Source organism: Siphateles boraxobius, unplaced genomic scaffold, assembly GCF_051911475.1.
Source record: "Siphateles boraxobius isolate OS27281-9 unplaced genomic scaffold, OSU_SipBor_1 41, whole genome shotgun sequence".
NCBI classification, from domain to species: domain Eukaryota; kingdom Metazoa; phylum Chordata; class Actinopteri; order Cypriniformes; family Leuciscidae; genus Siphateles; species Siphateles boraxobius.
Window position 1 is genome coordinate 36,185,507 of NW_027509042.1, and position 19,944 is coordinate 36,205,450.

At 39.7% G+C, this 19,944-nt stretch overlaps 2 protein-coding genes across 4 annotated transcripts in view; one reads left to right on the forward strand and one right to left on the reverse strand.

Moving 5' to 3' along the window:
• The first annotated feature begins 300 nt into the window (after positions 1-300).
• chpfb (chondroitin polymerizing factor b) lies at positions 301-12,690 on the forward strand. The gene is made up of 4 exons (XM_077199278.1): positions 301-737; positions 2,348-2,915; positions 8,998-9,180; positions 10,747-12,690. The coding sequence occupies exons 1-4, from the start codon at positions 442-444 to the stop codon at positions 12,007-12,009; spliced, it is 2,310 nt and encodes a 769-aa protein (XP_077055393.1). The 5' UTR covers positions 301-441; the 3' UTR covers positions 12,010-12,690.
• Positions 12,691-14,807: 2,117 nt separating this feature from the next.
• asic4b (acid-sensing (proton-gated) ion channel family member 4b) overlaps positions 14,808-19,944 on the reverse strand; it is a 58,681-nt gene continuing 53,544 nt past the window's right edge. The window contains exons 5-10 of one of the 3 annotated variants that reach the window (XM_077199279.1): positions 19,582-19,635; positions 18,202-18,355; positions 17,480-17,571; positions 16,562-16,641; positions 16,268-16,447; positions 14,808-16,199 (exon numbers count right to left, since the gene is read on the reverse strand). In XM_077199279.1, the coding sequence (XP_077055394.1) occupies positions 16,098-16,199; positions 16,268-16,447; positions 16,562-16,641; positions 17,480-17,571; positions 18,202-18,355; positions 19,582-19,635 (662 nt within the window). In that variant the 3' untranslated portion in view covers positions 14,808-16,097. Of the gene's footprint in view, positions 16,200-16,267; positions 16,448-16,561; positions 16,642-17,479; positions 17,572-18,201; positions 18,356-18,597; positions 19,298-19,581; positions 19,636-19,944 lie in introns of those variants that run through there. The other 2 variants (XM_077199280.1, XM_077199281.1) reach the window with 2 other exon arrangements.

Consider the following 19,944-nt stretch of genomic DNA (forward strand, 5'->3'; position numbering starts at 1 on the left):
GTGCCCCTTCTTTCTTTATGCGTCCACATGTATTACAATCATAGTCTGAATTAAACCGAATAAACATAGTCGAAACAAAGAAAGAGCTTAAACTTTCCAGGTCAAACACGGTTTTCTCGCATTATCCCAGGAACAAACGACCAAATTCGCTTTTACTCCTAAATTATAGCTGCAGTTAATGATAGGTTTGCTGCGGTCCACTCCCCCGTCCATGGCTCTGTCGAATGGCAGTCATCAGCGCTTCAGCATTTGCATTGACTGACGTCTGGTTACTAAAGGGGCGGAGTCCGGAGCGATGACACGTCAGAAGGCAACAGTCACGTCTCTCTTTATAGGTGTGAAGAGAGAGCGGCGCAGTTCCTCAGGCTCGTTCTCCTAATAGCATCTCATCGTTGTGCCGAGGAGCGGACAGTCCAATATTTACTGCCGACTACAGAAAGCATGAGAATCTCAATGTTAGTTTCTCTCATCAGGCCGACCGGGCCGATTATTGTGGGCATCTCTCTGGGGTTCACTCTGAGCCTTCTGAGCGTCACCTGGGTGGATGAATCCTGCGACTCTGACTGGATGGGACCCGCCGAAGAGATGCTCGTAGGGCAGAGCTCGAAAGGGGCCCGTAAACCTAGTTCGATAGCCACTGGCACAACTGACAACGGAAATGTCGAAGAGGATTTTGAGCCCAGAATAGTGCCTTATAACAAGCCTGCTCAGGAAGGTCCTTCCAAAAAAGTTTTCAGGTAGGTGTAGCTCCACCAGTGATGCTATACAGTGCCCACCCTGAACGGAGCCTGTTCGGTCTATTTAGAGCATGCATGCATGAAAGGTAGTCATTAAAAAAATAAAAAAGGAAACAAGAACTTATGATTAAGATAGAAGCACTATTAGAATAAAATAAAAAAAAATTCTCTTTGTAGCTGTAGAGCTTTTCTGCAAGAAGTTTGCTGCTAAACTAAAGATACCTGTGCACATGTGTGAATGGGGAACTGGACTAGGACTCTGGCTATTTTTAGAGTAAAGGCTCCTGATCTTGCCCCTTGGCCTCTGGAAGCTTATGCGGCCTAATTATGCCATCAAGTCACATAAAGTGTGCTGTCAGTCAAGGATCAGCGGTTCAGTAATCTGAACTACAATGACAGCTTCAACAACTCAACAGTGTTCTTAAAGACACATAAACATAACATTCATGATGTCATGATTTATTTATTTTTGTATTTAAAGTGGTTGCTAATAAAGTTCCTACAGTCTTATTTTAGTAACTTCAAGAGTAACACTTTAAGGGATTGTCAAAAGTTACGTGTGAAGCCAATGATGGTAACCCTACATGGAATTTGTCCTTTGCATTTAACCCATCCAAGTTAGTGCACACACATGTGGAGTAGTGAACAAACACACACTGCAAACAGAGGACACACACCCGGAGCAGTGGGGAGCTATTTTGCCGTGGCACCCAGGGAGCGATTGGGGGTTAGATGCCTTTGCTGAATGGCACATTAGCCATTTCGTGCCGATATTTAGAATCGAACCCGTAACCTTCGGGTTACCAGTCTTGCTCTCTAACCATTAGGCCACAACTCCCCCCGCCCCCAGCCCCCCTTTTCCAGGTAATATTTAGTATTATACACAGTTTCTACTGTAGATATTTTAAAAGAACATTTCAGGCACTGAAATATGTACAAAGTGTTTGAGCATGAATATATCAGATAGGATGGCAACTTTTTCCAAACTGCTTGTCCTATGTAGGGTTGTGGAAATGCTTAAGTCTTTCCCAGCATCTCGGACCTCAAGGAAACACCCTGGATGGATGGCCTGTCCATCACAGGGACATGGTATGTGCTGTTTGAGAAGTCCGAAAAAATACATTTTGTGTGGAAAACATTTTTATTTCTCAAATGTCTCGTAACTGAAAGTGACATGCTTGTTCAAATGTGTGGAATGAAGGAGGTTTGAGACCATAGAGAATTTTCTTTTAATAACTTCGGCCTAAATTTTCCTCACACAAAGCTATGCATCATATGGTTTCAGATTTTGGATTGTCTTTTTTTTCTATTAACTGTCCTTATATATGCAAAGAGTTGCATGAATATCATTCAGAAAATTATTTTGTGTTTCATGGGAAAAAATGACAGCAGACAAGTTTAGATTGTCACCGGGGTGAATAAATAATGACCCAACTGCTGCCTATTTTGAACTTCTGTGTGTGGTATGTTATAAATGGTTGGGTTGGTTTATTTGACCAACTAACACAGCGTACCCAGCTGTGCTTGTGAGTTCCTAATGTAACTGTGCTGTGATTCATATTTCTTAACTCTACATGTTAGTAATTCATCCTTCATCCTTTTCTTTTTAGATCCAAGTATGCCAGCACAGAGCTTGGAATTCGTGAACGTCTCTTTGTTTCAGTATTTACCTCCAAAACCACCATCAACACGTTAGCCGTGGCCATGAACCGGACCCTCAACCACCACCTGGACGGCCGGCTCATCTTCTTTACAGGCACTCGCAGTCGTAAACTCCCTAATGGAATGTTTGTGGTCGCCCACGGTGACGAGCGTCCAGTCCCAAACATGTACCAGTCTGTCCGATATCTTCTAGAACATAGCATTGCTGAGTATGATTGGTTCTACCTTGTCCAGGATGATACCTATACCCAGCCCCAACGGTTGAAGACTTTAGTAAGCCATCTCAGCATTGACCTTCAGCTGTACATGGGCCACCCAGGGGAGTTCATTGGAGGTGAAACCCAGGGAAGGTACTGTCACAGTGGACCAGGATTTCTCCTATCCCGTGCACTACTTCTGAAGCTCCAGCCTTTCTTGGAGCAATGCAGGACTGACATCATAAGCGTCAGACCTGATGAGTGGCTCGGTCGCTGTATCATTGATTATGTAGGCTTGAACTGTGTGGACGAATATGAGGTAAGAGTTAACTGCGACTCAAATATGCTTTATGACATCTATGCAAGACTGGTATAAGCATTGAAATGATAAGTCTGTCATTGTTTACTCACCCTCATGTTTTTCCATGCTCAAATTGATTTGCTTTCTTCTGCGGAACACAAAGGCAGATTTTTTAAAGAATATTAGAGTTGTTTTTATCCATTTTGTGAAAGACCAGATTGAAGTTTCATTCCGCTGAAGAAAGCCAAACAAGGTTGTAACAACCAGTGTTATTTTTGTATCAGATTGATATACTATTATAATTTGTATTAATATTTTGAATTAATTTATATTTTCCCTTTACATTTTAATACTTTTGTTGTGTTTTTGTCATTTTTATTAGTTAAAAAAACATATATATATATAGCTTTTATTATTTTTTATTTAAGTTTTAGTTATTTCAGTACATCGTTAAACTAAATTAAATTGAAGAATGTTGCCTTGGGAGCTAGCTCAAATAATAATAATAAAAAAATGTATTTTATTTTATTTCAGTTAGTTTAGTTCATTTCAAGTAACAAAATGTTTTTTATGGTTTTAGTTCAAGTTAACAATAATAACCCTGGTAACCACAGGTAAGTAAATGATGACAGAATTGTATTTTTTGTATGAACCATGCCTTTAAATCTAGTGTGAGAACAAAGCAAATCCAGAGCAAAACAATCAAAATTGAATTCTCTTTTCATTGTTTATATTCAATCAACTTTCCATTTCATTAGCTTTGTTTCTATTTTGTTGCAGTGCAATCTCATGACAGCATCTGCTTTTCCCCTGTAAACACAAAGTCAGTTACATTGCTCACATCATGAGATTCCAATTAATCACAAGCTAAAATAGTATCTATCCCAGGGCAAATTTGGCTGAGAGAGCCGAAATGAGCTGAAGGAAGGGGGGAGGAGGAGGAGGCGGGGGGATTGGGGGGCTCAGAGCCTGAACTATGTACAGATCATCCTGGCAAACTCTAAAAACAGGCCTGTGTTGATAAAGTAGACTTTTCATGTAGCTGGTTTTCCTTAGTTGGCAATGTTTAAGTTGGTCACAAATGACTACATTTTCCACCTAGGGTCTCTAGTTTCGACAGGAAACCACATTACCCAAGGGCCCATGCTTTATTGAGAGGGTGCGCTGTTATATATTGAGAGGCTCAATGCACCAGGGAGGCTAAATATTCAATAGTTCACAGTGTTTTTCAAATTCTGAGGCAGGTACATTGATAAACTCAAACAAGCTCACAGTCATGTGAAAATGCTTGGCATATGTTCAAAACATTTATTTCACGTAATCAGCACCGAAGGCAGTATAGAACAGTATATATATATATATATATTATGTAAAACGTCATTGGCCCTATTTTAACGATTTAAGCACATGGTCTAAAGCGCACGGCGCAAGTTCACTTAGGGTGTGTCCGAATCCACTTTTGCTAGTTTAACGGCGGGAAAATGGTTGACGCGCCCGGCTCATGGTCTAAAAGGGTTGTCTCTATTCTCTTAATGAGTAATGGGTGTGTTTTTGGCATAACGTGCAATAAACCAGTCTCATTTCCCATTCCCTTTAAAAGCCAGTTGCGCTCGCAACATGGCGGATTCGCTATTTACATGGTGGAAATTTGTAAGCAGAAAGATTGAACGCTTCTCCAGAGAGGAAACAGATCTGCTAGTGCGCGAGGTTAAAGCGGATTCCACCATATCTTTATGTACACAATATTAATATTTTACGTTGTAATCCTTTTATTGTCATATTTGGCATATTTGTGTGCTGTTGCGCGTCCCTGTGTGTGTGTAATAAGCAGAGTGTACGCGTACGTGCGTTGTGACCCGCCTATAGGCGCATATTACTAACGCGCCCTTTAAATAACAAAAAAAATATTGCACCATTGACTTTAGACCAAATTTCAATTGGTCAATGGTGCAATATTTTTTTTGTTATTTGAATATTTTTGCAGTCTATTTCAGTTGCCTTCAAATAGCAACGCACCAACAATGCGCCTGAACACACCTCGTTTTCAGACCAGCACGCCCATGGGTGCACAAATGGGCGCAAATGCATTTGCTACTTAAAGGGTAACTAAACCCCTGGTCAGAGCCTGACTCCACCCACTGGCAATATTTGAAAAATGCTGGAAAAGTGGTCAGAGCCCAGCGAAGATAGAGGGGACGAACCGAGGGAGGGGCTGAGCGGGGGGGCGTGCACCTGAGACACGAAGAGACGGATTAATTGACAGCTGCTGTCAGACTCTAAAATGGAGAGTGACTGGAGTGACGCAAGTAGCTTTGCCACAGAGCGGTCATTTGAAGTCGAGGACTTTTCTTCCCCACCTTCACCTGAAGTGGAGGAGGGTGAATTGTCTGTGGACACTGGGCCAGAGCCATATCAATTCGAGCCGTTGGCTCAAACTGCGGTCTTAACTCCCGCATCGCGATCGGCATCCGACGATGCTAGCGAAACAACCGCGCAAGGGAGAATGGGGCTAGTGTCTGAATGTTAAAACATTAGCATTATTGCTATATTAGGCTAATGCTCATAGCAAATGCTAACGGAACTATCAAAAAATGAAAACCCATGCATTTAGGTTAATTTTGGTATGATGTAGTGTTAATAATTAAGCGAAAAAATATATATTTCAAGTCTCCCTCTACAATTACAAATGATTCTGTCTCAACAGGTGCACCTGTGGGCATTGCAGCTCACTGTCCCTGGTAGAGAATGTGTGTTGTAGGGAGATACCCAAGGTATAGCTATGAAATATGACAAGACCAGAGTGTTAAATCCAGTTAATTTAATAAGTACTATACACAAAACCAGGGTTCATGTGTGAAAAAAATATCCAGCAAAACGCGCGTTTGTCGACACCAGCCTTAACTTTAAGTTAACTTTAGCCTAATAGGAAGGAACATAAATTTTGATTAAAAATATATGCTTGCTCACATCAAGACGCCACTGTGGTGGTGGTGGAGTCCATGCAGGAAGAGCAGCGTTTGGCACTGCGTTGCTTTTCAGCGCGAGCTGTGTGGAGAAGCCCATTTGCACCTCTATTGCGTTGGAGAAGCAATCCCGCGTAAAATGCAGGTTGCACACTCGAGCGATAGGCGGGAACTCACGGTCTTCAAGGCCAAGTGCATGGAACCACTGGCACCTAATTTCCAAGTCTGGTGGAAAGTTGTGCAGTCCAGCAGTGCTGTTGCAACCAGCAACACTACACCTATGTACCATCCTAACCACTGTACTAAATACAGATAAAGCTAATGCTAAAAATCTACGCTATCCTAACTGATGCAATACTATGCTACTAACTAACTAACGTTATGCTTCTAACAATACTAACAACACTAACAACTATGCTAATTAACTACCTAGGCTACACAAAATAATCTAAATAACTATATAAATGCTATGCTAACTAGATGCTAATATACGCTATCCTGATCGTTTTCAATACTCGTAATTCCGACTCCTGACTCGCTACAGTAGTTTTGACGGAACCAGATGCTTTTATACCAGGGGATGCCAAGGGCGTGGTGAGCTCGCACCAAGGGCGTGACAGAGTACTGTCATAGAGTACCCTACGTCAGAGAGTACCCCTACTGCAGGAGCTTTCCGTTAAACCTGAAGAGGGCAGCACTCAGACGTTTTTACACCATATATTTGAAAATTAAAACACTTTATACCCAAATGTCAAAAAATTTACTCAAAGAACAGCATTTATGAAGCTCCATTCTTACAGATCATTAACTAAAAAAAGTTGTTTTAGTGTTTAGTTACCCTTTAAACAACGTGGCACAGGATGTGAAAATTATAACTGTGTCGGGCTGAAACTAGCAAAAAACACTTGCGTCGTGCCTGGCGCTGCATTACGCCGGGTGTATGATAGGGCCCTATAAGTGTGATAAGCAATTGTGAGTTGGTGTGTTAAATGGGATTGGACATGGATGCTGGCTGCTGGCTTCTTAGTGGATTATGCCCATTTCAATGCTTTGGCATAGAGTTGTAGGAAGACCTTCACACTCTTAATAGCCTGATCTGATTAGATTCAGGTTTCTGCATGACTTAAACTAATGGTCAAAAGTTTGGGGTCTGTACGTGTTTTTTTTTTGTTTTGTTTTTTTAAAGAAATGAATGCTTTTATTTAATAATAAAAGTTACAGTGAAGATATGTTAAAATTATTATTTTTATAAATCAAATGCACTTATATTTTAAATGCTGTTCTTTTGAACTTTCAATTTATAACAAAAATCCTGCATCACAGAGTTGCAGTTGCACAGTTGCAATACTACTGTTTTCAACATTGATAATAAAAAATGTTTCTTGAGAACCAAAGTTAGCATATTAAAGGAGAACTCCGGGCAATTTTTAAGTTAATCTTGATCGTTAGACCTTTGTGAGTACTGACTATAGAAAAAAAAACGAACCGGATTGGTGCTTGCTACGCGGAGCTGCGACCGCGAATGCCCAGAGCTCCCACCCAGCTAAAACGGCAGCTATGGGGGCATCGACACAAAGAGCGTTTTTGAGCCTCTTAACAGACACAAAATGCAATTAAAATGTCTGTCCAACATGAACAGGGACCCTACATGTGAACAAGATGCGTTTAGCAACTTAGCCATTGTTTCAACTCACCTAAATAGTCTTTTAGACGGCAAGCTGTAGTCTCGCGCTGCAGTCCCGTGCTGTAGCCGGAAAAGGGAAACAATGTCCAGGTGGGAGGAGCGTTGATCATGTGCGACGAGTCTTCGTACATGGAATGGCATTTTTCTTCAAACGGCCCCGCTGTGTTGAGTGTGTGTAGTCATCCTTGTCAAAGTGTTCACTGCAAATGCGGTAATCTTTAGCGCGTAGTACTTCTACGGGAGTTTGCACATCAAGTTGAAATACAACTAGCCACAAACTGCAGAATCTCGAGGTCATGGAAAGGAAGACGATGAAAATTTAAGCTCTTATATTTTCGCATTCTGTTGTCACAATTCAGAAAGGCACAAACACGAACCATTTCTTCTTCACTTGTAAGCAACTCTGATCATAACTCGTCGCACATGATCAACGCTCCTCCCACCTGGACATTGTTTACCTTTTCCGGCTACAGCACGGGACTGCAGCGCGAGACTACAGCTTGCCGTCTAAAAGACTATTTAGGTGAGTTGAAACAATGGCTAAGTTGCTAAACGCATCTTGTTCACATGTAGGGTCCCTGTTCATGTTGGACAGACATTTTAATTGCATTTTGTGTCTGTTAAGAGGTTCAAAAACGCTCTTTATGTCGATGCCCCCATAGCTGCCGTTTTAGCTGAGGGGGAGCTCTGGGCATTCGCGGTCGCAGCTCCGCGTAGCAAGCACCAATCCGGTTCGTTTTTTTTTCTATAGTCAGTACTCACAAAGGTCTAACGATCAAGATTAACTTAAAAATTGCCCGGAGTTCTCCTTTAAGATGAATCCTGAAGGATTGCGAGAAAAAAATAGAGGAAAAAATTGCGTTTTAAAATATATTAAAGTAGGAAACAGCTACTTTAAATTGTAATAATATTTAATGATATTTTCTGTTTTTACTGAATTTTGCAGCTTTGGTCATAGTAACCCAATGTCTCTTTCAAAATGCATCTATAACCGAGACAGGGTGTATGTTACAGGGACACAAAAAAGTTTGGACCTTTTGAACAATGACATAAAAGCAGTGACCTGACCATAAAGCATCAGTAATTCACACAGACCTGAACATGCTGTTTTGGATCCAGCATAAAACAAGTGAGTGTCCAGACACCAGGATTACTTAAATGGAATGATGTACTTCTTCCTGTTCTCGGCAGGCCAGCTGCAGACCTGCTGAGATTTGTGCAGTTAATTAGCATGGTTACAAGAAGACATTAAACTGCTTTACTGCAAATTGCAAGGGTCTGCTGACTAGAGCTGACCAGAATTAACCCAGAGTTGCCGTCTATGCAACTATGACCACATTCTTGTTATTGTGCCAAATGTTGAAGCCTAAAAAAACCCACAATACATGTAAATTATATTTACAGTATATACAATATATTATTCTGATCTAATTTCAATCTTGCTTTACCTTAGGGGCTGAATTATAATTATTTTACAATGGAAAACCATATGGACCTTCCCAGAGTGGGGAATGATGGATTCCAGAATGCTCTCACTGTTCATCCAGTGACCAGTGCAGAACTTATGTATCGTCTGCACAAACATTTCACAGAAATAGAACTGCAGAGGACCTATGAGGAGATTGAAAAACTGCAGGTTAGATTGTGCTTAATTTATGTTAAAACTTAACAAATGCATGCATATATGTGTGTTTTATTTAGCTCTTTATTTAGTATACTTTATTCATGCACGATATTAATGTAATATTGCTTACAAAAGGCCATCAATTTTTTTTTTAATTCATAATTGTTTTGAAAGCATATGCATGCTACATTATACCTATACCTTGTCACTGCACGAGGCAGTAAGGTACACCTTTCTAATGGATCTACCAATAAATAAGTGGTTCTCATCTCTTTTGCCCTAGAGCAATGTTTCTCAACTCCAGTCCTCAGGACCCACCTACCAGAATGTTTTAGATGTCTCCCTATTCAACAAACTAAAAAGGTAATTAGTTTAATCAGGTATTAATTAATGAAGCATCAAAACATTCTTATAAAGGGGTTCGCCAGGAGTGGAGTTGATAAACACTGCCGTAAAGGGTGCATATTAGTACCCTAATGCTGAGTTCAGACTACATGATATCAGCTCGATTTTGGTTTGACGTAGGGTGTCATGGTGATTCATAAACGACAATGGCATCGGGACACAAGAATCGACCGTTTTATCTCGTAAAGTGTATCATAGTAGACGATAACTAATGCCGCGTCTGTGACACTTCATGATGTCACGACAGAAAGACAAGCATGTTTAATTTTTTTTCTGTCCTCTACAATGGGTTCTGTCACATCTGTGATGTTGACTAATAGGAGCACAGAAGCTTTTCCGTACACCGCTTTCAAACATGGCGAAACGAAAGAGAGACAATAGAATTGGTGCTGCTAGGTAAAATTATGCAATGGAGGAAGGTTTGCGGAGCTATGGCAACTATACTCCTACATTTATGATGTTTCCTCAAAGGACAATAAACAACAGAGTGAAAAAAGATAAATGTTGGTGAACTATAGTGGTGAGTACTAGAATTAGCATTAAGCTAACATGCTGGTTCGGTAGCCATTATTTATTTACGCTTTTGTTTCCGGAAGGCAGTTGCTAGTTCCACCTTCTCGATGATATCATGTAACGTCTAGTCATGTCTGCAAAAATATCAGACAAAAATGTCGACAAAAATATTGTGCAGTCTGAACGCAACATAAGGTACTATTCCTGCTGAAAAATCCAGAATTTCTGGTCACCAGCATAAGATATGTTTTGCATGCTGGGATGGGATGCTGGTTGCTGGTTTGCTGATCCCCATAATGGGAAGCTGGAGTGCTGCACCAACTACATCAGCTGAGACCAACTACACCAGTTCAATTTTGTTTGAGAACAGCATGATAATGCTGGTCCTCCAGCTAGACCAGCACTATACAAGCTCTAACCAGCATAAACCTACCTGGACCATCATGGAATTCATGCTGGTTTATGCTGTATTTTTCAGAAGGTATACTAAACCTTACAATATTAATATGTACCCTTAAGTTGCTAATATGAAGCCTTCAAGATGAAAGTGACAAGCTGTTTCTCCCCTAAAGATACAGAGTATTGTATTTTGATTGTGTTTTGATTTTTAAGTGTAAAGGCTTTTTCAACTTTTCATGCACCTTACTTTTTCACCCTCAGTCTGAGATCAAGAATGTCAGTGAAGTAGCAGCGGATGGAAACAAGAGTGCTCTATGGCCCATTGGCATCACACCTCCCTTTGAACCCAAAAGCCGCTTTGAGGTACTGCGTTGGGACTACTTTACCGAAGAGAACCTTTTTTCCTGTGTGGACGGTGCCCCTAAATGCCAGCTCAGTGGTGCTGATCGCGATGATGTGACTGACGTCATCAGGGTCGCTGTTGAAGAGCTCAATAAAAAATACAACCCTTTTGTACAGTTGAGCTCTCCACGGCTGGTGAACGGTTACAGGCGCTTGGACCAGACACGAGGGATGGAGTACACCTTGGACCTACAGGTCCAGGCCACGACTGAGTCTGGTCACCAGAAATCTATTGCACGCCGTGTACACCTTGTGAGACCCCTCAGCCAGGTAGAGATTATCCCCATGCCCTATGTCACCGAGGCTACACGAGTTCACGTCCTCTTGCCCCTCACTACTTATGAGTCCCATGTAGCACTGCACTTCTTAGATCACATTTCATTCAATTTGTTTGAGACTGGTGAGAATGCAGTTCTTAATTTCCTGTTCACTTATGAACCCGCTGAGGCCCAAAAAGTGAGTACACATGATGTCTTTTCAGAGGTCAAGGCTAAGATCACCGCAGTTGAGCGCAGATATCCCAGCGTCAAGGTGTCTTGGATAAGCATAAAGACAGAAAATCCTGGTGTCTTGCGGATCCTGGACATTGTTTCTAGGAAGCACCCGATAGAAACACTCTTCCTCCTGGTCACAGCTGACACAGTACTCAACTTAGAGTTCTTGAATCGCTGCCGCATGAACACCATCAGTGGCTGGCAGGCTTTCTTTCCCATCCATTTCCAAGATTTTGACCCCAGTGTGGCTTATTCAGACCAGGTTCCCCCTGCCTCAAATGACCTGGTCCGGGAAGCGGGCCACTTTGACCGCTACACCTTCGAGGAGGCGTGTTTCTACAACTCTGACTACATGTCCTCGCGCACACTGATGTCTGAGGATTTGCAGGAGAGTGAAGATCTGCTGGAGAGCCTGGATCTTTATGACATGTTTGTGCAGTACTCGGGACTGCACGTGTTCCGTGCCGTCGAGCCTGCTTTGCGCCAGGCTTTCCGCAACCAAACCTGCGATCCTCGGCTAAGTGAGGACGTGTTCCAACGCTGTCTCCAGAGCTCTCTGGAGGGCCAGGGGTCACGTTCCCAGCTCGCCATGCTAATATTTGAACAAGAGCAGGGAAACAGCACCTGAGGAGCTTCCAAATAAGCAACAGTGGGGTAACTGTAGACTGGCTAACCGCTAGCAACACTCCTCCTTTCTTCTAACATCTGTCTATAGTAAAAGCTGTTTGATTATCTTACTGAATTCAAAGAGAAGTCTTCTGAAAGGAATATTTTAAGACATTTAACAAGAAATATTTAGAGACATCTTTCTGTGAGTACTTAACTCGCAACGGTTAATGCACTACAAACATTTTTTTACTGTTCTTTCACTGTGCTTTTTCTGAACAATTTTAGAATTTTGTATTGTAGCACGTCACATATTGCTGCCTGGTTAGGATGGATTGTTTGTTTTTAATGTTGTATTCTTCATTTGTAAATGTTATTTACCTTAAAGACTAGTTTAACCCAATGTATACTTTAGTTTTGACACACATGCTAGCATATGTGTACAGCCTTACTCATAGGCTGGGTCCGAAATCGCATACTCTCTGAGAAGGTAGTAGGTACTTATTTTGAGTAGTTACTTTGGGACCGCTAAAAAAATATGTTCTATATAGTATCTGTGTAGTATGAATGTAATCCGGAGGTAGTACATTCGCCAAGTTACCACTGTCATGTGACCTACCAGTGTCAATTGCTTCACTTCACTGCCATTCACAAATCCTCTCCCATGGCCTCATGGGACAGTAAAGCATTTATCATATCATCAGCATATCATCTGGGTCATCTTTGTACTTTTTGCCTACTCTTTTATGAGTACTGCGAATTCAGACATCCTAGTCTAGTACCGTACTGTTTTTTGTCTACTATATTGTAGGGAAGCATGTGATTTCGGATGCAGTTATAACCTTTCAAAGTAAACTTCACCTGTTTCCTTGTTCACCTTATGGACAAACTAATTACTGCAACAAAATTCAAGGCACAAGTATGCACAGTTAAAAAATATGGCTGTGTACTGTACGCACAGTGTATGAATTCTATTCTAATGATGAAATTTGTCACATGCGTTGTGCTTACAGCGCATTTTTTTTTTCCACAGCAGATTCTAAAGATTTCATTGGTCATGTCAATCACAGTGCTGATTGCCTACATAAAGCCGCGGTCACTAGACCTGTGCATTAAATATTTTTTTAAAACTGTAGTAGTTTTAATATGATTTACATGCACATATGAGAGTCTATGGAACAAAAAGTGTAGTGTGACCACCCCTTAATGCTGAAACAAATACTAACCCCTAAACATAACCTCAGTATAGCATTGGTAGCACATCTTGATAAATAGCTTATTTTTTTTAAATTACTGTTTGCTGTCAGATGAAAATATTTCTGACCTCCCAACTGAATCCATGAAGTTTGAACTTTTCTTTACAGTTGACCACGTGACTGAGTTGACCAATAAAATCGGCTTAACTGGTGTAGAAAAAAAAATCATGCATACGCATAAACTAGCATACTTGTAAAAACCGAAGTATACTTTTGGCTAGTGACAGAGCTGGGAAAGAGAATGTGAATAGAATTTTTTCCAGTGATTATAGTGTATTTTTTTATTGTGACTGCAGCTGAGGGAAGAGAGGATGAAGAATGTTCACAACAAAAATGGACCGTTCTAAAAGGGCGAATGTATAACAATGTATTTTGTATTATTCCAGATTTCTGAATCCGCCCATGTTAGAAATGCATTCCAGTATTCCACCCACACTTCCTTTTCCCGTTAGCTTTGGCTGTCTGGGGCAACCTAACTATATTGTCCATGTAAAAATCTGTGCCTTTAAATCTGTTCTTTCACAGTGGAATGTTTCTCAAAATGCAACCAACCAACAAATTAACACAAAAACACTTTTTGTTTTGTTTTGCACATGAACCTAATATTTAAGTATATTTATAATGTCAGAATGATGTTTTGGTGGTTTGTTTGTTTTCCTTTCCATATTTCCTCTATCAAAAAGATGTTTATGAGCAGAGTACTACCAGGTGTTGGGTTCTGTGGAACTGACATGCTATAATGAGATTATACAGTTAATGCATCACACTGCAGATGTTTACTGTGTGCGCTGTGATGCTGCTAACAGAAATGGTTTCAGATGAAGAGCCTGAGAGGCTCTAATTCTATTTGTAGAAAGTGTGTCAATGTATGTAAGGGTAAATTGTCATTATTAATATTATGATTATTATTATTATTATTATTGTGTAATCACAACTAGAGGATGGACACCCGACCCGAGCCCGACGGGACCCGTCGGTACACGACGGGGTTTCGGACAGATATTTAGAAATTATGTTCGGGTTCGGGTCGGGCTAGGTCACATCAGCGCGATATGGCATTGAACATTTTAAATTTAAAACAGCTTATTATGTTGGTAGCCAATGTGCCTGATGCTTTCACGTGATGCAAACGTTCGTTTTTGTGATTAAAATACATGTAAAATATTACCATAACATCTGTCTTCCTGTGTGCGGAAATTTGTTTATGTAGCCGGGACAACGAAACACGTGCATGCGCGCCTGCGTTAAGTGCGCTTGTTTCTCCGTGCGCGCTGATGCACTCATCCTGCTGACATTTCCGAATGTCTTCCTACAGTTGCTTAATAAAAGCAGGCTTTTCACTCAAACAAACGCACATGTGTCATTAGTATGAGAAAAAATATGGGATTTTAACAGTCGGTCTCGGGTCGGGCACGGACATAAATATCTTTATGCCTGTCGGGCTCGGGTCGGGTTCGGTTACTGCTCTGTTCGGACGCGGGCCGGGCTCGGACAAAAAAATTCGGCCCGATCCGCTCTCTAAACCCATTTGCTCACAACAAATCATCAGTGTATCCATGTAAAATTCTTTTAAAAACAACTTTTATTCACCAAATATTTCCACAGTAATTTGCAGAATTGCATGATTCCATATAACATCTCTACCCTTGAATGTCCCCCATTATGGAGCCACCAGACTTGAGCGGGTGTTACTAAGTTCATACAAGTGGTGTTGAAACAATGATAGGTGTTGGTGTTTTAGTATTAAGCCCACTAGGTGGCAGTAAAAGCAGTTTTTATTTTCTATCCTCAAATGCTGTCCTCATGTACAAGGTTAATCTGTGGAAATACAGTATTATGCATATTTAATCAGAAGGCTCTGGCTTGTGACCAGTCTCCAATACATTATTCAAAACATAAAAATATAAGAAATAAAATAAAGAAGAGTTTATGGTGGTTTTAAGGTAATACACTGACATTTCTGTTTTAGCTGCAGTGAGAATTACTGTTTTCTAGTCCTTTTCACACCTTTTTAGACCAGATGGAAATGATGGATATTCAGCAAAATGTTACTACAATTTTAAATGTGTATATTGTATTTGAAAGTGCTTGTATTTGAATACAAAATAAAAACTCTTATCACCTATTTTCATACAAAGGATATCATTTAATAGTGTTTACAGTTATGTATTTATTTATTTATTTATTTTTTACTAGAGATGATTTCAGCAAACAGTGTTTTCTAGTGGTGTTTTCCATGTTTCAAACCTAGAGACAGACTGTTTCTAGCACAATGGAAAAGTTACATAAGACTGAAAAAGAGCATAACACCTACTCACAGAAAAATGAGTGGTATATTTGAGCTTTTCTCCTACTGAGAAGACTCATTATGTTATTAAGAAATGTGAAAAGGTGAAATGGCACAAGCACTGTACATTACCGAAAGAAGAACCACGCAGAAATCTTTTTCAGCACTTAGCAAAAGGTGCATGTTTGCTTCAATTCTGTTTCCCTAATAACTTTCAGTAAGTTCCTGTTTGTCCAATCAAATAGGATATTTATGTGTGAATGCCATATTTTCACAATCTTTCTTCTTTTAGGCCCATGATAGGTCCATCCAGAAGCAGGAAAAAACACAAATCAACAAAAGCACATGTGGATTCTTCATCTCATATTGCCTTGAAAGAGTGTGAGCGGTGTGACTGGTTTGAGTCGATTTCACATGAGATCCCGGATTAGGCTTTGGCTGTAGCTTTTATAAGTAAAAAAAAAAAAAAAACACGAAATGTATAATTCAGTGCAGGTTCCATTCAGGATCCCAATTTTAAGTTCAGTGATATGAAAAAATAAATAGAGAGAAGAAGAGCAAAAACCCTTAAAAAGCAAAATCCTGCTCTACGACCGATTGTGCGTTGTGATGATTTGGTAACATTGAAGTTGGATGTGCACTGTGCGGTTGAGCCACGTCATTAGCTGCCTGTTGACAAACATATCGCATGATTATCGCAAAGTTTAGAAGCCATTTCAAAAATCTCTCTGACTCACCTTGACTTTGACTTCTTCAAATCTGACTGTAGCTATAGTTCTGGCAGCCAGCTGAGCTCGCAGGTTCTGTTCTCGCAGGTTCTTTGTTCGCTGGATCTGCTCTTGTATTAAGCTCTGTTGGTTCTGTTGTTTCTGACTCTTCTTTGGTTTCAGGAGTTGCTTGATTTTGTGTTTGGCCACCTGTAGAGATAAAGATTAAAAGCAGATTGAAAGGACAAGAGATGTTTTGTTTGTACGTTTATGTGAATGTCAGAGGACTGTCCTATCCTCTCACAATGAAGTGAAGACACATACCTCATAGATAAAGTCAAGTATTTCCAGGATAGTAAGAATACTGGCTCCAATGAAGAGCCCCATTTGTCCACCAATGTTTCCTGGAAATGAAAACCAAACAGCAATGACATAAATTTGAGGTTTATTTGTTTTGTTTTGTTTTTCGCAAGGACCCATTTCTCAATACTTAGGACACATTTTCAAAACTCTTCATACTGTTCTCCTAACCAATTTTCAGTTTGGCACAGCAGTCAATTTTGCATCCAAAATACACTAAAAATACCGAAACACTTAAATCATGTCTCAAGTCACGCTTCTATAACACAAGCAGAGGTAATCACCCAACAAATGCAGTTTGTCACTCGTAAAACAATGACCAAATTAAAAAAAGAAAAATCTGTACTAAACCAGAATGACACCTCTCACTGTTTAAAATTCACTGCAGTTTACTGTATGTTACATGGTCAATGTTTACATTGCAGTAGACAATTATACCTTAGTCGTCTCCTTTTGAATAGATGGTAATGAAATTGATAATTGTTTTGATTTATTTAATATTTTTTTGATTAGGAATCGATTTCAATACGGTATTACTGTAGAAATTGTCTTATTCGGTTTTGTATAGGTTTTGAAATTAAGTTTAACAGTTTTGAAAGTATATCAACATACAAATTGGCCTGTAGGTAAATTTTGGTCGTGGTTGTATCTAAGAGAAAAATATAATGCGTGCAATTTAAAAGATGTAGTCATCGAAGGTCATTTTGTACCAAAGCAATGGAAAATGATAGGCTAGTTTTGTAGTTTTGAGAATTTCAGGTGTGATCTGAGAAATGAACCAAAGCGACTGAGAAAAAAAGTAACACTTTTAAAAATCCAGACTATTATGATGATAAAAGTTATAGTACAAATTGTTGTAGTGCGTGGGGATTGCAAACATACCTAACAGACCAGCAATGTCGTATGCTTTCTTCTGTTCTATTGTCTCATAGTTAAGGGCCTCAAAGAAAATATCCAAGATGAGAAAGTTGTCTCTGCACGATAAAAAAAAAGTTTAATAACAGTATGGAAACTAGCCCATTATGATTTGTATTATGGAAAGAATGGGATTAGCCACAAAAATGGTTAAAAAAATAATTAGTGGAAACCACAGAATGTCATTTTAGAGCAGTCTATTAAATAGTTTTTTCTATTATTAAGCCAGTGAATGGAGGACCACAATCACATTTTTCATCCCATTATATAACTGACAGACACAAGCCTGAAGTCTGGACAATAGAAATCCTGCTATAGTTATTAGAAAAGGGCGATATAATTTGTGAAAGAAGCATGTTTAGCAAAAAAAAAAATTTTTTTAAAAATGCTGAGCAGGTATCCTTGCAGAAGCATATTTGGTTTTCAATGAAGAAAATGCTGGATATGTTTCCTCTATGGTCTGTCTGAGGGTTTAAACTATAATGTTGAAATATGTTCAGCAGCAGAATAAAAACTACCCCTGAGATTGTGTGTGTGTGTGTGTGTGTGTGTGTGTGTGTGTGTGTGTGTGTGTGTGTGTGTGTGTGTGTGTGTGTGTGTGTGTGTGTGTGTGTGTGTGTGTGTGTGTGTGTGTGTGTGTGTGTGTGTGTGTGTGTGTGTGTGTGTGGACATTAATGCATTGGACTTACCTAATGTATTCCTCTGATTTCCGGTATTTGCGAGAAAGGTAGCGAGCGGAGCCCCTGCTGGGGATTTTAACCATAGAGAGCTCTTTTCCATACCGAGTCAAATTACAGGGTGTCTCACAGGGACATGAGTCACCCGTGCTCTTCTGGAGTAAAGCTGGAAAAATGTACAGGAAATATTGATGAATTATACTTGGTGCGGACAAGTGGGTTACTGTAATGAATGGTGCTGTATTTATCATCAATAATCGAGCTCTCTGTGTTGTTCAATAGTTTGAAATGCATTAGAGTGTTTTTAAACCCTCAATTAGGTGAAATCAATAGAGTTGTCAATGATCACTGTTTAAAACTTGTCATTGATCATGATTACATGCACACCAATAAGCAGTTTTTTTAACATTTATTTTTATCCAGTTTACATGCAGACCAATGACTCGGCAACACAAGACAACTGCATTTACAAGACTTTAAAAAAAAGGTTATTTGCCGGTGGTGACATCAAATTGTAAGCATCCGTGCATTCCTGTCACAAACTGCTCCGAGACACGAAGGCTGAGAATCCAAATGCAGTGTTTATTTTGAAAGGGTAATCCAAAAACTTAATCCAGATAACAGGCCATAAACATAAAGTAAGGCAGGGGACACAGGCAAAAAGGGGAATCCAAGAAACGGCAAAGATCAAAACCCAAGAACACGGGAAGAACAGAGAGAATGCTTAGAATTGCAGTAGAGGCACTAAACAAGACTTCGCAGGGAATGAATGTGAAAACCAGGCTTATATGGGGTGAGCTAAACAATGTATTGACATACAGGTGAATGTGAACATGGCTGATTAGTCTGGGCAAAGGATTATGGGAAATGTAGTTTGTGGATGTGTAGTGATTGTCCGGGTTGGAGTGCCCTCTGATGGTTATCCCCGGCACTCTCACTGGTGATCCTTACAATTCCACTCAAAGTAGTCTATTATGCGAGTTGTGATGCTAAGTAAAACATTAAAAACCCCATAGTATTCCGAAATGTCGGCTTATTTAGCATAATCGGTGAAAGAAAGTGCATGCAAATGCACTCATTAAGCACTCTGTCTCATGTTGCTTCAAACCTGGAATGCAATAAGATATATTGAAAAAATGTCTGTCTTATTATCATTTTTTTTTTGTCCATACAATGAAAGTCAGTGGGGTCCAGTGTCGTTTTGGACCCAAATGACTTTTAAAGTTTGGAAAAAACAGTTCTTCAAAATATCTTCTGCAAACAAAAGAAAATGAGACAGGTTTGAAGGAACATTAGGGAATACATTTAGGAAATGAGGGAATAAAAAATAAAGCATATTAATTGAGTTGATCAAACAGCATCAGTATTTTTATGTGTCTGGGATGATCTTACCTAACGCCTTGTCAACACACTTGAATTTACTCGGTGTGCAGATAACAGCATCACCTGTAGAGAGATATTTGATGTGTGAAAAATGTAACCAACTACAGTATGAAAGCTTGTTTCCACCAAGGAATAAAAAAAAAATCGAACTTTATTGCAACCTTTTATATCACAATTATATCACAATTTAAAACTTGCAATTCTGACTTTAATTCCGGGAAGTTTATATTTAAAATTTGGAATTGTGAGAAAACTAATTTTCTTCTATACGAGCCATATAATATAAATCGATCTCGATGAGCAGGTGGCTGAGAGACAAGTCTGAAATGCAATTCTGAGAAAAAAAACTTAATTGTAGCTAAGATATAAACT

Coding starts and splice junctions, on each gene's coding strand:
- chpfb (XM_077199278.1), top strand. CDS start 442: ATGAGAATCTCAATGTTAGTTTCTCTCATCAGGCCGACCGGGCCGATT. Junction 2,916..8,997: donor ACTGTGTGGACGAATATGAG/GTAAGAGTTAAC, acceptor GCTTTACCTTAG/GGGCTGAATTATAATTATTT. Junction 9,181..10,746: donor AGGAGATTGAAAAACTGCAG/GTTAGATTGTGC, acceptor TTTCACCCTCAG/TCTGAGATCAAGAATGTCAG.